Source organism: Macaca fascicularis, chromosome 5 (assembly GCF_037993035.2).
Source record: "Macaca fascicularis isolate 582-1 chromosome 5, T2T-MFA8v1.1".
NCBI classification, from domain to species: domain Eukaryota; kingdom Metazoa; phylum Chordata; class Mammalia; order Primates; family Cercopithecidae; genus Macaca; species Macaca fascicularis.
Window position 1 is genome coordinate 103,931,133 of NC_088379.1, and position 15,878 is coordinate 103,947,010.

Consider the following 15,878-nt stretch of genomic DNA (forward strand, 5'->3'; position numbering starts at 1 on the left):
GTACAGTTACATATGCATATGCATATGCATATACATAATTCATACCAAAATTTCAGTAGTAGTGTTTGACCTTACCATGTGCAATTTTTTTTCTCTTTTTTGTTGTTGTAGATGTTGTTAATTCTTTCTCTCTTTTTAACCAGTTTCTAGTCTTCATTCCCCAAGTAGATTTTAGTGCTCACTAATGGATTGGGACCCACAGTTTGAAAAACTGTATTAAACAATCAGCACTTATTATAAAGAAATATGCTACTTACTTTTTTGTGGACTTTCTCAAATTATAAAAAATGATTTTCCTACTCTTTACTGATCACATCAGCTACCATTTAGTTAACAAGAAATTTTTAGGGTTCTCTATTACTTGTATGTATATCCAAGGACCTAAAGGACATAGAGGAGCTACATATAGAAACAAATTTCAATTGAATGTTTTAATGAGTCTTATAACCCTCTAGCTTTAAACACATGCCATTTCTCTTCATTGTTCACAAGTAATCATTTTATTTCTTTGAGCTTTTCTTTATTTTTATCTTATATTTTAATAGGTCATTCTTTTTAACATACATTAAGTAGCTTGTTTTTAGGCCCGTTATTTGTATTTTAAAAAGAAGGAAAGGAAAGAAGTAGGGCCTTTTGAATTTCTGTGTCACCAAATAGAATTCAGAATACTATGGGTTGTTGCAATGTGCTATTTCCCTTCTTCATTAATGGTGATGTGAATGAGTTGTATGAAAAACATAGTAGTCATAGGAACCGTGTAATCCCTTGACTATCACTTTTCATTCCATATAAAATGATAGGAGGTGAGTTTTGTTGCCTATATAATTGCCATTTTTAAAAGTTGCCTATGGCATTGTAGAGAACCATAGAGTTTATATAAAGTGATAGCTCTTAGAATTCAGAAGAGATATAGAAAAAAAGCATTTATATTCTGAATAGACAGGGTTAGAACTAACACTGAGAGGAAGTTTGGTACACAAATGATATATTCAGAGAGAACTTTATAGTCTGGCTGTAAATAAGCAAAATATATTATCAGGTGTTTTGTGCAGATTAAAACTCAAGGTGAAAGCAGCTTGTGGAGCAGAAGGTAATTTTATATAAACACATATATTTGAATGTATACTGAAACTAATTTATATTATGGGTGGGAAAAATTCTTGAATAATTTATTGTAGATAACGGTTGTCAGTCTTACCATTAAAGATTTTCATTGAAGCTCTTTGTGTGTATCTCTTTTAGATACGGAAACAAGTGAAAAAATCCAGGCAAGTGGAATACTTCAGCTGTTTGCAAGTCTGTTGACTCCACAGTCTTCCTGCAAAGCCAAAGTAGCTAACATCATAGCAGAAGTAGCCAAAAATGGTGAGGTTTACCTCAAGAACTTTTCTGCTGGGAACATCTTCAGTTTTACATCTTACTTGTCAGTATGCTTTATTAATTTATGTTTTAATTTTGTAGATTAGATGTTTTTTATTTCTATCTTTTGTTTGACTCTTCATGTAATTGTTTTAAATGGCTATAGTTACAGTCATTCATACATGTCTCATTTGATAACCCATTCCTTCTCAGTAGAATTATGGGAAAGCTCTGCTGCCGTCAGCTGTACCTGTGTTACTTATTACTTTTGGTATAAGATTCTTGAACTTGCCACCGAGTCATTCATCTTTATTGGCATAAGAGATAATATATTTTTAAATATTTATGTTTGTTTGTGTTATACCCACATAAACTCACTGTTCTTTTTTAGTTTTGCCTATTGTTCCGACATTGGCACTTCAACAGTATAGTTGGAATATATGTTCTATTTTCTACACTTACCTTTGTGGAAAACATATATTTCTTAAGTTTCCATGTAAGAATACTTTGGAAAAACAATAATGACAACAAAGTTTAGATTATAGAATACTTAATCCATCCCATTGTGTACTATTTATACACTGAGAGATTCTTTGGGTGAATTATAGCATAAATATTTGCAAGTGGTTTTAGTTCAGTCAGTTTAAGAAAAACACTGAATTCCTAAAACAATTTTTAAGCATAAGAGAAGGCCATACTATATATAATACCTTTAGTGTGCCTCAATTTGTCAGTTTTACATTATTTTTTAGCCTTTTATTGTAATATGATTCATATATTATTCTTTAAAGGGAAGGAATTTAAAAATTCTGGCTTCATCATGGCAGGTGACTTTGTAAAGTATCAGTCAGTATATGTTGGTTTGGGCTGGTTAAACAATGTATTTTTAGGTGTGTTGCCAAAAAGAAAATTGTATGAAACTGTCATTTGTGTAGAGGTTCTGAAAATGCATTTCAAGTTAGATTCCATATTGGTATATCATTTTTTGGTGGTTGTTAGAAAATTGGCCACTTATCACTCTTATATGTCACATCTAAGAAGCAGATCTAGTTTGAAAATGAATTCTTTCCAGACATTGCTTGTTAACCTGGACCAACCCTTATCTGAATTTTCTAAGATACAAGCATCTTGGTTTTTAAGAACAAGTCTTTTATTTTTAACTTTGTTAGAGTCACAGTATAGAGTTCCAGAAATCAAGGTAGAGACTCCACAATTTTTATCTTAAAATCCTTTTTCTTAAGCATTCTTGTAGTGTAAAATCAGAAATTTTGGATAACAGATTTTTGTGAAATGGATTGCCATTCCTCTATTGTTTTACTTAATAAAATTCTTCATAATGCTCTGTCACAATTTTATGACAACTCTGCTTTGAAGAGTTTCTTGTAGTAATACTCTAGTAGATGATAGCTATGTTCTAAAGACATCATAGAATTTTTAATGTTTATGCTTTTAATCAGAGGCTGATAAAGGGCATATCACTAACCTCCACTGGTTAAAATAAATACGATACATTGGTATGTTTATTACTCCATGACCACAGCCAATTACTTTTTTAAGTGATTGGCTGAGAAAGTGGACCAGAATCTTGTTGAGTGGTTTTTTGTTTGTTTGTTTGTTTTTGAGACAGGGTCTTACTGTGTCACCCAGGCTGAAGTGTAGTGGCAGAATCACGGTTCACTGCAGACTTGACCTCCCGGGGTCAAGCAATCCTCCCACCTCAGCCTCCTGAGCAGCTGGACCATAGGCATGTGCCACCATGCCTGGCTAATTTTTAAATTATTATTATTTTTTGTAAAAACAGGGTCTCCCTATGTTGCCCAGGCTTGTCTTGAACTCCTAGATTCAAGGGATCCTCCCACCTTGGCCTCACAAAGTGCTGGGATTACGGGCATAAGCCACTGAGTCTGGCCATTGAGTGTTCTTTTCAAAAGAAATACATAACTTCAGAAGTGCAACCTGGCACAACATAGTATACTGATTGGGCATGTATTTCTTGGTAGAAATTGACGATGAAAAAGATTGTATGAACCAGAGAATATGAGGTTGGAAGGTAATTAGTTCATCTTTACTGTGCACAGAGGAGAAATATTAGCATACACTTCTTCGATTCACGTAAACCCCAAATAGGTTTTTGTACATAGAAAAAGAATCTTTAAAAATTAACACACCTTTATGCTGACATTCAAAATTTAGAGGATTTGTAAGAAGTTCCATGGGCGAGTTTAATGTGGGAGGGTAGCTTTGACCATAAATTATAGTAAAATATTTTTTAGACCTTTTAAATGTATTATTCCTTTATATAATAGACTTAAGACTGATAGGAGGCAAAGGACAGATAAGCAAGATATGACGTATCTGTGAATATTTCAGAATTGGACTCTCAAAAGTATTTAATAATAATAGTAATACTTCCTAATGCTAGCTATGATTTTGTGCTCACATAATTTAAGTGTTGTCTACATTATTTCAATCCCTTATGAGATAGGGTTATTTTATACACATGAGAAAACAGAGGCTAAATATCTTGACTGTCGTCACACTTAAGTGATAATAGTTGGATTTTATTCACTAGTTTGTTTCTCTCCTTTCATTTCTTTTCAGTAAATGAGATTTTATGATGGCAGTGGAATGTGTAGAGGTGGTCTGAGTACAGGGGTAGCAGCATGTAACATGAAAGACTGGGCTGGTAACTGATGTGAAAATGTGTAAAAACCAGCAAAAGTTGAACTGCTGTTTGTCTGTTCTTCTATAGCAGTTCCCTGCCTTTGACCTGTAGCAGCAACAGACTCATCCGGGGACTTGTTACATGCAAATTCTTGGATCCATTCACCCAGACTTACTGAATCAGGGACTCAGGAGTGGGCCCAACCATCTGTTTTAACAAGTCCTCTAGGTGATACTGATGAGTATAAAGCTTGAGAACCAAGTTTCAGTCTAAAGCAGTACAGAATCAGGAGTTTCGATTAACATTACGCTTTTTTGTTCTTCTGTGTACTTTATCATATTGCAAAGTGTTTATCAAAACTTCCACCTGAGTGCTCTTAACAACAAAAGAGTGAAAGTTTACACCCAAGAGGACCTGGGAAGAGCACTAACCAGAAATACAGAAGTCTCCTGTTCTATTTTATTGATTTTAATTTTGCCCTCTATTCCATAACAGGTACAAGTACGTGTTTATTTTAGTATGAAATGCATGTGTGCCCTAGAAAAATCATTGAATAAAGTTGAGACTCCAGAAGAATACACTGTGTTGTCAAGTAGTTGAAAGTATACCTTCAGACCTCAGTGTTAGAAGCTTAACCTCCGTCATTTTGTAAGAATTATTATCAGTACGTTTTTTTTCTTTTTCTTTTTCTTTTTTTTTTTTTTGAGACAGAGTCTCACTCTGTTGCCCAGGCTGGAGTGCAATGGCGCGATCTCGGCTCACTGCAAGCTCTGCCTCCTGGGTTCAAGTGATTCTCCTGCCTCAGTCCCCCGAGTAGGTGGAATTACAGGCGACCGCCACCACGCCCAGCTAATTTTTTGTATCTTTAGTAGAGATGGGATTTCACCATGTTGACCATGCTGGTCTCGAACTCCTGACCTCGTGATCTGCCCCCCTCAGCCTCCCGAAGTGCTGGGATTACAGGCATGAGCCACTGTGCCCGGCCAGTACTTCTTTAAAAACAAGGGCAGTACAAAGTGTGAATGAAAAATATAAATGTCAGTTTGACAACCCACATATAAAAGTGACTCATTCTTTGTATTCATGCCTCATGGTTTTCCTTGTTTTTCAGAATAAAAATATAAAAAGCTAAGCGTTAACACAGGGAGGTTATTAGAGAAAATTCAAATGTGAATATAATGATTTAGTCTAATAAACACTGAGGTGGACTCTACTACTCAGTGTTTTTATTTGGCTTGAAAATTTTGGTTTAAAAGAGTTTTAATAAAATAGTTTCTTCAGGTAGCTGAAAGTGGAGAAAGTAGACATTATGTTTTTTAATATTTGAGGAGATGTGAGGGGGATATAAATCTCAGTGTATATAAAAGAAGATAATTTTATTTTGTGGTTTTCATCACAGCCTGTACTTTATGATGCTGCTGAATAAATGTGTAATTCAAGTAGGTTTGAGAAAGTAAAAGCAAGAAAGTAAAACTTTAACACTCTAGATTTAGAAAAGAATAGAAATAATCAACAATTATTTAATGAATATATTACTACAGTCAAAGGGAACAACATTGGTCTTAGGTGGAAATCAACTTTTTATTTTTATTGATATTGAAATAGAGCAGTACCTATTTCCTTAAAACCTCTGTATTGAATTTCTACATTAACCTACACATGTTTTGCAAAGAAAAAAAAAAAGAATTCTGTGTTGTGTAGGCAAATACAAATATGCAGAAATACTTAATGGCTCCTGCTTTCTGCAGCATAATGGCATCCACTAACTTTGATTTCTATTCGCTGTCATTCTGCATGTATCTTGGTTTCAGCCTCTTTCCCTTGCAGTACTGCCCCCTCCCCGAACCAAAATTTTCAGTTCTCTGAGTTCAGATTACCTAGAGAGAATCTGATTTTTTGCCTGTTTCTTTTTAAGTTCATTGCCATTGTTCTTTAGGAAATCTTTCGAAGTAGACCATTTTTTAGGCTATTGAGTCAGAATCCAGCCAGCTGTGAAAGGTAGCTGATGTGAAACGCAGAGGTATAGGTAGTAGGAACCCCTTTGAAGAAAGATGACTGTCAGCCATTCTGAAGCTTCTCTAATGTAGTATGTATAACATTTTAAACATATTCTTACACATCCCTGGCATTTTTTTTTTTAATATATCTGCCTGAAGCATGATAATTTTATGTCTTTAAAATTAGAAAGCGAGGGCTACCACTCTTTGGTTAAAAAAGTAAATTAGCTGAAAAGCAAAAGATTTTTAGAAGAAATTCTTTTTTACTTTATCCAGAGACTGACAGTGACTAAAAGCTGAGGAATATATTAGCTTTGTTTTATCTTTATATGTTTTTGAGTAAAAAATGGTTCCAAAGAGTTTGATTCCATAATTTTTCTGTAATTATTTACCCTCTACTATTCCAAGAATACTTGAAGCTATTGATTGTAGAGTCAAAATTTTGAAAGATTGGTATCATATAGGCAAAACATAAAAGAAACACAGCAATTCATCAATGTTGCCATTGCCTGAAGAATAGCAGTAACAAAACAAGTAAAATAATAAGATAAACAAGTTTTATTTATGAATGAGTGCAAATCAGACCATTCCTAAATTTCTTGTTTTAGTAATCAATGAAATCACCTTACTGTTGGGAACCAGGCATACTTCAGTGAAAAGGATAATGAACATCTGTCTTTAATATGAGTTAGTAGCATGTTAATTTAAGATTTGAAATCTAGACCAGGCCTGGTGGTTCTCACCTATAATCCTAGCACTTTGGGAGGCCACAACGGAAGGATCACTTGAGACTAGAAGTTCGACACCAGCCAGGGCAGCATAGTGAAACTCTGTCTATAAAAAAATTAAAAATTGGCTGGACATGGTGGCTCATGCCTGTAATCCCAACACTTTCGGAGACTGAGGCAGGTGGATCACGAGGTCAAGAGTTCAAGACCAGCCTGGCCAACATGGTGAAACCCCATCTCTACTAAAAATACAAAAATTAGCTGGGTGTAGTGACACTAGCCTGTAGTCCCAACTACTCGGGAGGCTGAGGCAGGAGAATCGTTTGAACCGGGAGACAGAGGTTGCAGTGAGCCAAGACTGCGCCATTGTACTCTAGCCTGGATGACAGAGCAAAGCTCCGTCTCAAAAATAAATAAATAAATAAAATTATCTAGGCCTGGTGGTACACGCCTGTAGTTCCAGCTACTCAGGAGGCTGAGGTCAGGGAGGATCCCTTAAGCTCAGGAGTTCGAGGCTACAGTGAGCCATTATCATGCCATTGCATTCCAGCCTGAGTGATAGGGTAAGGCCTTGTCTCAAGGAAAAAAAGATTTGAAATCTATGAAGGGTGTCAAGTAGCAATTAACTAAAGAGGTCGATAAGAAGATTGGTGTGTCCTCTCCTATAGATGGTCATTGAATTCATGGACATGTATAGGATAATTCATTTTCTTAGCATGAGTAGTAGGATACTTAATACTATTGAGTTTGATAACATCAGTGATAAACTCAAAGCTTAGTTGTTGAGATAGGAAATAATCTCAATCAGAAGTTTACATGACAGGGAATTTTTCAGTGATAGAGTAAGAAAGAAGGAGATGATAGGAATTAAATCCTTTATTTAGGGAGAGAGGAATACCTCTGTGATTTACAGCTATTTTAGGCGGAAAAGAAGTTGTCTCAGAGGTGACAGCTGACAGAATATCCTATATGGTATGCTCTAAGAATTTGAAAATGAAGGGAAAGAGAGGGAGGATTGCTTATGAGGGTACCTGTGGAACAAAGTAAGGGGTAGACCACCTTGATAGAGGGAAAAGGTAGTGATTTTTCTAGTAGGACAAGCTATAGATGGATAAATTAGTTCTTTGTTAACTAACTTTATTAACCAGAACATCCTTATGGTGAGTTGTGATGTCCAAAAAGGTAATTCAGTTATTGGTTATTGGAGAAATTTCACCAGTTACATATTTCCTTATGTTTTGTAGTAGTCCATCGTGAGACACTGTAAAAAAAAAAAAAAAAAGTTTTTCTAATCATGACTGTGGTGGTATCATGGGGAGTTAATACATAAGAGAATGGCATGCCATAAAGATAAGGAAAAAATGAATTTGAAATTTAAGAAATCTTAACATTTGATTATTTAGACCTGTAAATGTGTGGGTATAGCAGCAGATATGAATGAGCCATAAAATGGATTTTAATAAAGGACGGGAGTGAGGATAAGAAGAGGATGATTCCACCATATCTTACCAATCAAAAAGGACATATTATTTTTTAACGGTTCACTGAAACCTTTTTTAATATATATATATATATAGGCTATATATATATAAATATATGTTTATATGTATTTAATAACATATATTACATATATAAACAAATATATAAACATATATATATTTATATGCATATAGCCTATATATATATATATATAGCCTTTTTTAGAAAACAGTGAAAAATTAGACATTATGATGGCTTAGCTTATAACTCTAGTACTTTAATTATCAGGCTCATAGAAATACATTGCCATTGTTTCCATCATCACACATAATGCTTCCAAAGCACATCCAGTTATTACGAGAAGATAGTGATAAATTAGCTATGACATAAGTTAATTAAAAATCCCTTTGGTTTATGGCAGAGACTGTCAGCAAACAAAAATATGACCCCAGTCAGTTTTGTGTATTTTATGAAGCATTTAGTAGGGCTATAACAGGGTACTTTTGAACAGAAATGTACTCTTCAAATATTCAGCCACCTTTTCAAAGTGACTTTTAAATACTACATATTAAAAGTAGGTATTTATTTTATTAGGGGAGGTGATTTATGTAAATTGTGAATTGTTAGATTTTTAATTAATATGTCTCTTATTTTCAGAGTTTATGCGAATTCCATGTGTGGATGCTGGATTGATTTCACCACTGGTGCAGCTGCTAAATAGCAAAGACCAGGAAGTGCTGCTTCAAACAGGCAGGGCTCTAGGAAACATATGTTACGATAGCCGTAAGTGTTGACATCTCAATAATACACATATATTTTTAAGAATTATGATATTCAGACTAATCTACTTTGGTGTTAGCAGTGACTTTTCTAGGCTAAAACACTAACATGGGCCAGCGTGATTTAGCACTGCTTATTTAGCAGAATTTATGGAGATTCGGGTCATTGTATTCTTATCTAAGAAATCACAGGAAATAAAATGTTTTCCTCTATTATCACAAATGATATTTTCAGAGGAAATTAAGTCAGTTTCTAAGAAATTGGGGCTTTAAGTTTAGACAAAATACATATGTGCATCTTCTCAATTAGGTTTCATTGAAGTATTATCTCTGAATGGGAATGCTTATGAACACAATTTTTTAAAGTTTCTACGTCTGTCCAAATACATTTTTAATTACTTGCAATTCAGTAAAACCAATCATAAAAACCATTCTCTTCTCAAAAGCTAGATTGGCCCATTGCATTCGCATTGACTCCATTCCTATTTGTCATTATATCATTGTCATCCTCACCACCTTCTATAATATACTGTTCTACTAGGCAAAAAGAAAGCAAGAACTGGGGTATGGGTATATTGTAACAGCGTTACAATTTCTACTTCCCCTTTCTACATGTAAACAAAATACAGAAAAATATTTTAAGTATATTTAGCTTAACTAGGCTTATTCTGATTTTCCTTAGAGTTCTATTTGCTGAGCCAAAACACATATTTTATCATTCACCTGTAAAGCCTCCTAGGAATTTAGTTTTATTTCTATAACAAGGATAACTTTTAATGCTTATTTTCCCATTGAGTGTTTAACTCAAATGAGTTTTATTTTGTTATAAACACACAAGATTTGGCGCTTTTATAATAGGCAGTCCTTCAAAAAGTGATTTGTGCATATGAGCCAGAAAGAAAGGACATAAATATATTCATTTATGATATAAGAAAGAAGTAGGGAAAAAGATTGAAACTACAGTTATAACTTATATATAGCAGTAGTGGTAAAGCTAGCCTCATTTATTCTCCTTTTCTTACGTTTTCTGAAATAGGAGTTACAATAGCCATAAGTATTGAAATATCAGTAATTAATCTGAGGACATAGATGTCTTAATATGAATTTTAACTTCAGTTTTCAGTCCCCAATATAGCCTGCAAATCTGCCTATCTGCTCCTTCATTCCAGTTCTTTTTATCATAGGGTATTAGCTTTATTTACAAAATTCTATTGCTTTATGTTTATAATTTTGTGTTTTCTTATTTAGGATTTTTATTAAGCACCATAGTTTATAATATCAACTTTCAAGATTGAATCATTTATTATATATTTATATGATTAATGTTAGCAGTATATATTAGACCTCAGCTGAGTAGTAGTCAAAGGTTAGTTACATGTACTTGGAGAGTATTGATTATTACTGTTTTTATTGTTACTTTTCTGTGTTTGTTACTAGAATTTAAGGGTACCAAAAGTATTCTTTAAACCTTGTTCATTTTAGTTATTCTTGAATTATACATTGTTTGAACATAGAGAATATTACCTGTTTTGAGAACTTTTGTCCTGGAGTTTTTCCTATTAATAAAATAGGAGAAATACACACAGTGATATTTTGTTTCATATTGCTTTGGTTTTTAATGGGATAGAGCAATTTTATTTCCTGTGTATTCTAAAGAACCTTGAAGTTAGGGTAATAAATGTCTAGTTAAGATTATTCTTTTGATGAAACTGAAGTCCATTATTATAGTATTTATTATATCTATTTACTTTATCTTATGGGATATACAATATTAAGTTCTATGGATATCCTTTAAGTTATGAAGTTAATTTGTTTCTTATTATAAATATTTATGACCAACTTATCTTCATTTAGTTCAATGGAAGTCATAGCTAAATGATTAATTAAGCATAGTAAATACAGGCCATATTTTTATACTTTTAAACTTTAGTTCAGGAAATGAAGTTTGAAGTCTTAAAAGTGAATGTAAGAAGTGATTTATTACTTACTATAAATCAGGTGATGAAAATGTATTGTGCAATGCTTTCATATGCATATAATTTCCATAGACTGCATGCTTTCTTACCCTTTTATCCTGTGAACTTCTTAGTGATTTCTCTAGAATGATTGCAGGACAATTACAGTGTTTATACTTGAATTACAAGAATAATATAAAACCCTGTAAATGTGATGGTATGTGGTTGATTGGGGAATTTACTTGAAATGCATTTCTCAATTTATTTTGTGACAACTGGATAGTTTTCCTTTTTAAACAAGTTTTTAGTGGCTTTTATTTTAATTCATCAACCTTCTTCACTCTCGGGAATGTAATGCTTCGTTTTTAAAAGGAGTATAGAAAACTACATGATAGCCCTGTGATCAATACAAATAATCTTTTTCTTTCAAATAAAGTATGTTTTAAAGAGTTCATATATTTGTGTTTTATCAAACTTACCTATGGGGCTAATCAGTTGATTTCCATTTTGTTAATGTACTCCAGATGAATAACTTTTTTAACGTAGGTTTATTCAGTATGATCGTAGGCTTACAGTAGATAGTAAAGTTGATGTAAATAGAAAGTGGTATAAAGAATTCACTGTTAGATCACTTCTTGGCCTTTTGGCTAAGATCAAGTGTAGAATTCACTATTGGAGATAAAAATTTGACAAATTCATACATGTTCTGTAGATTTTTACTTTGACACATGAAAAGTAAAGCATTTGCTAGCATATTTCAGTTAGCATAGTGTATTTGAAAGGAAGTGAGCTCCAACTGTAGAAAGAATTACCATAAAATCCGTGGAAATCTTTGGAGAAAAACTAGGTCAGATTTCAATTTTACCAGCCTTGACAGTGCCCATTTTAGGAACTTTTCCTAATGAAAGAAAACGGCCTTATGTAATCCTAACTTGAGGTAACAAACTGGCATACTGCTAAATGGGACGGAGTAAAGTTTTGTTGCTGATGAACTTTTTGAATCCCAGTCTCCCTCTTGCATATAGAGATGAAAGAATCACTGGCTGGAAACGTTTTTCATTTAAAATGCTTGATCTTTTTTCTTCCAGAGAGCTGCAAGGCACTTCATTTATGGATTTCTCTTTCGAAGTATCCAAACAGACTTCTGATATAAGCAATATTTTAAAATTCTTCTGCCCTTTAACTTTGCCAAAATAACTCTTTTTATGAGAATTTTGACATCTTTCAGATCAGACAAGAAAGGAAAGTTGTATTTCAATTTGGAAAGAAATAATCAAAATTGTGTGTTTAATGGGATATACCAGGGAATGTGGTTTTAAAGCGCAGTAGTATCATATTTCAGAAATGCGTGCCTTTGGCCTGTTTACACTTCCATTTCAAAGGTGTTGTGAAAAAGAGGATTATGTTCTTATATAGCTGTCTTTGTGGCATTCCTCATTTCATTGATTTGTTTATGCAACTGTGCACATTTTAAATTGCTGATATACTTTAATGGCCTTATAGTTTTAAAAAGCTTTTTGTTAAATTCCCATCCTGTATTTATAATTCCTGGGGATAAATTGGTGATTTGAGACTAGTGTTCTGTTTGTGGATATTACTGCTTGAGGTAAGGAAATAAGTGTTACTTGATCTACTAGTTGAAAGATATTAGTAGAGGCCAGAAGAAAATGATTACATGAAATTAAATATTTGTGCCTTTTTATACACGTAGGAAGAATAATGTACAAATCAAATAAAGATGTTTTAAAATTAAACAAATATACCTCTTTATAGAAATAAAGTGAATGCTTACTATGTAACTGGTACTATTATTGGAAAGATATGCACACTTAAGCTTATATGCTATGCTTGCATACATGAGATAAAAAGTTGTATTCTTCCTCGCTGATGAGTAAATAAATATTAAAATGAGGTGGTAATCAGGCTTGCCAGGGCCAGTGTTTATGACGTGAAATATTGTTTATTCATTGACATCAAGTATATATGGGAAGGATGCTGAAACATATGCATGTATCCATTTGTATATTGGTGATTCTTGTGCTACACTATTTTAATATAAAGGCTTTATATATAAAAATTCTTTATATAAAAATAGTGTAGAAGGAATCATAGTTCTTACTGCAAATGCTGAAAAATAGTTACCAATAATTCTACAATATTTTATCATGTAAGTTGGTCAGAAAAGTATATATTAATATAATGCAGACATACTTTGAAATCGCCAAAGTAATCAGAGTATATTTGCAACAGTTATATTCAAAATGGAACTATTTATATCCATCATTTAAAATAAATGCTTATTTCAGTGATATCAATTAGGTTATTTGATGAGTTATATTAGTTACGTTATTAAAGTCTCATGTAAGTCTTTGTATTTACTCTATTTTCTGTGTTACTCAGTTTTAGAATAAAATAGAATTATCAGTCAATAAGTAGCATAAAAATAAGATTCTTCAGTTTTCATCAATCTGTTGTATTTTATGAGTTTTATTATTTAAGTACATCATGTATATAAGAATAAATAAAAATATGTTACTGCTACTTTTAAAGATAGTAGTTATGACTGTTATCACGTGAAAGCATTCCACTATAAAGACATTCTAAATATAGATTGAAGTAGATGTTGTTTTGTGACACTGTCGTAAGCTCTAAAAACAAGCATATGCCATTAAAGAACTTTTTAAATGGTAGAGAAAGTAAAATGAACAAAGGAACACAACTTGAGGACAATTACAGAGCACACATTATATGTATTTTTTTATCAGAATGAAAATAAATAAGAATATTAACTGTAGCTGTTTTTTAAAGAAATTAACCAAATAGTGCATTACTTAGAAAAGAATTCGTTTACAAATTAATATAATTATAAATGTATAAAATTTGAATATAACCCCTAGAAAGTGGATATTGCAAATGAATGTGATTTACAGCTCTACCATTCACTAAGTTGTCATTTAATTTTTCTGATTTTAGTTTCCTTATTAGTAAAGTAAATTTGTTTGGATTAAGTATGTTTATATGAAAAGTGTGTGACTCAATGTAATACATACAGCAACATAGAAAAGATATTTACATAAAGATATTAAAGCCAGAAGCCATATAAAGAGAAGCAAAGATAAATCTGGTGGGAAGCAAGGATAATATGCTTAACTGTGTATAAGCACTGATTTCACTTGAGCTTCTTGGCAGCTTATGTGGAAAAAAAAAACTTGATATACCTTGTAATTTTTATTTTATTATGGAAAGGAATATTTTAGTTCTTTAATCAAAAAACTTTTGAGACAAAATAGTAGGAGGGACTTATCAGGGTGTCATTAATACCCCAAATGATTCTGTGCACATACCTAGTTACAATATGTAAGGATATTTACTGGCATTACAGTGTCCCTAGTGACTGTTCTACAAAAGTTGCCCAGATATTTTCCATGTGATTGTTTCTTGTACTAATCTTCAACAGAATCTGGGAAATAATACTGAGAACATTACAGAAGGTTGTTGTATTTGGGTAGTATATCCCAAGTGTGTTGTTTTTTGGTGGCTAAACTTGCTTAAAGGATTCGGTTTAAAAATTTGAAAAAGTTTTGACTTGAATATATTTCCTAGTTCATTTTAAAACCAGAATACAATTCTGGTTTCCATTCATTGTACTTTGTCCTTTTCTCTCTGTTGTGTGATATATCAAGTTGTATTTCTTGAGACCAAAAACCATGTTTATCTTTGATTTTTGAGCCCAGTATCAGTTTGATGGAAACCTGACTAGCATGAAAGTGAGTATTTTAAAATACCACTTTAGTTGTGGTACACAAATCTGTACATATGTTAGAATTGCTTAGAACCATGCATGGCCATACACATACACTAATGCATATAAAAACTGATGAAATATGAATAAGGTCCAACATTGTACCAATGTCAGTGTCCTGGTTGTGCTATTGCTTAGTAGAGTTATGCAGTGTTACCGTTGGAAGAAGCTGGATAAAAGGTATGTGAGACCTTTTTGTGTTTTTTTTTCTTTTTTTTAAATAACTTCTTGTGAACCTCTAATTACTTCTAAATAAAAAGTTTTAAAACTTCACCTATCCAGAAAGCATATATATTCTCTTCTCTATGGGAAATGACCTTGTTGTTTCAGCAGTACCTGAGGTAGGAGGTGGGGGTAGCAGGTATATATACACATACACACAAAAATTTAAAGCGTAGCTCACAGCAATAATTTTAATGAGTTTGTGCAATTAATGTGAAAGACAGAATTCCCTGTACTTTTTTCTCCCTCCAAATTGGACTTTTATGGAAAAAAAATCAACAAAAACCTAACAGCCCTAAAATAAGTTTTAGGGAGTAGGAATTCATATTTTTTGGGTTAGGACCCAGGGACAAAAGCAGAGTAAATTTCTTAGAAGGGGAATAACTGATAGGGAAATAATATAGACCAAAAAAGTGAAATTATGAACTCAAGTAAACAAGTTGGTGTTAAAATGAGAAAGGACATTTCTGCCATAGAGAAAAAAGAAGATAAATGAAAGTATTGAAAAAACCTTAATTAGTAAAGAGGGCACTCAAAGGTGTTTCTGGGTATAGTTCTATCTTCCCAGTAAGGTAGACGTCAAGCTCATCTGTTAATAAAAGTCAACACCAGAATGATGGTAGGAAGTGTGTGGTTTTGGGGGAAAGTTCAGAATTGGGGCTGTGGAACATGTAAATCATGAAGATATGATTTTTTTAAATAGCCAAATAGTAATACAGGTGTGCTATGGTAGAGATCTTGATTGTGCATCCATTAATGTATAGTGTGCACTTAAAATGTCTATAGGCTAAGGAATTATTTTGACTTTATATGTGGACAGGAAGGAGCCTCTGAAAGTAACTTGAAGAAATTGATATTTTCAGTTTTGTAGCATCATATAGTCTAGTTTTGG

General features: G+C 32.8%; 1 protein-coding gene and 1 pseudogene across 29 annotated transcripts in view; both read left to right on the plus strand.

The window, feature by feature from the left end:
- RAP1GDS1 (Rap1 GTPase-GDP dissociation stimulator 1) overlaps nucleotides 1-15,878 on the plus strand; it is a 173,575-nt gene that overhangs the window by 70,393 nt on the left and 87,304 nt on the right. For 19 of the 29 annotated variants that reach the window (XM_065545254.2, XM_065545257.2, XM_005555491.5 and 16 more), the window contains 2 exons: nucleotides 1,243-1,365; nucleotides 8,886-9,011. In XM_065545254.2, coding sequence (XP_065401326.1) covers nucleotides 1,243-1,365; nucleotides 8,886-9,011 — 249 coding nt within the window. Of the gene's footprint in view, nucleotides 1-1,242; nucleotides 1,424-8,885; nucleotides 9,012-15,878 lie in introns of all 29 variants that reach the window. The other 10 variants (XM_074040181.1, XM_074040183.1, XM_074040191.1 and 7 more) reach the window with 1 other exon arrangement.
- Nucleotides 11,590-11,718, plus strand: LOC123573840 (U2 spliceosomal RNA; annotated as a pseudogene).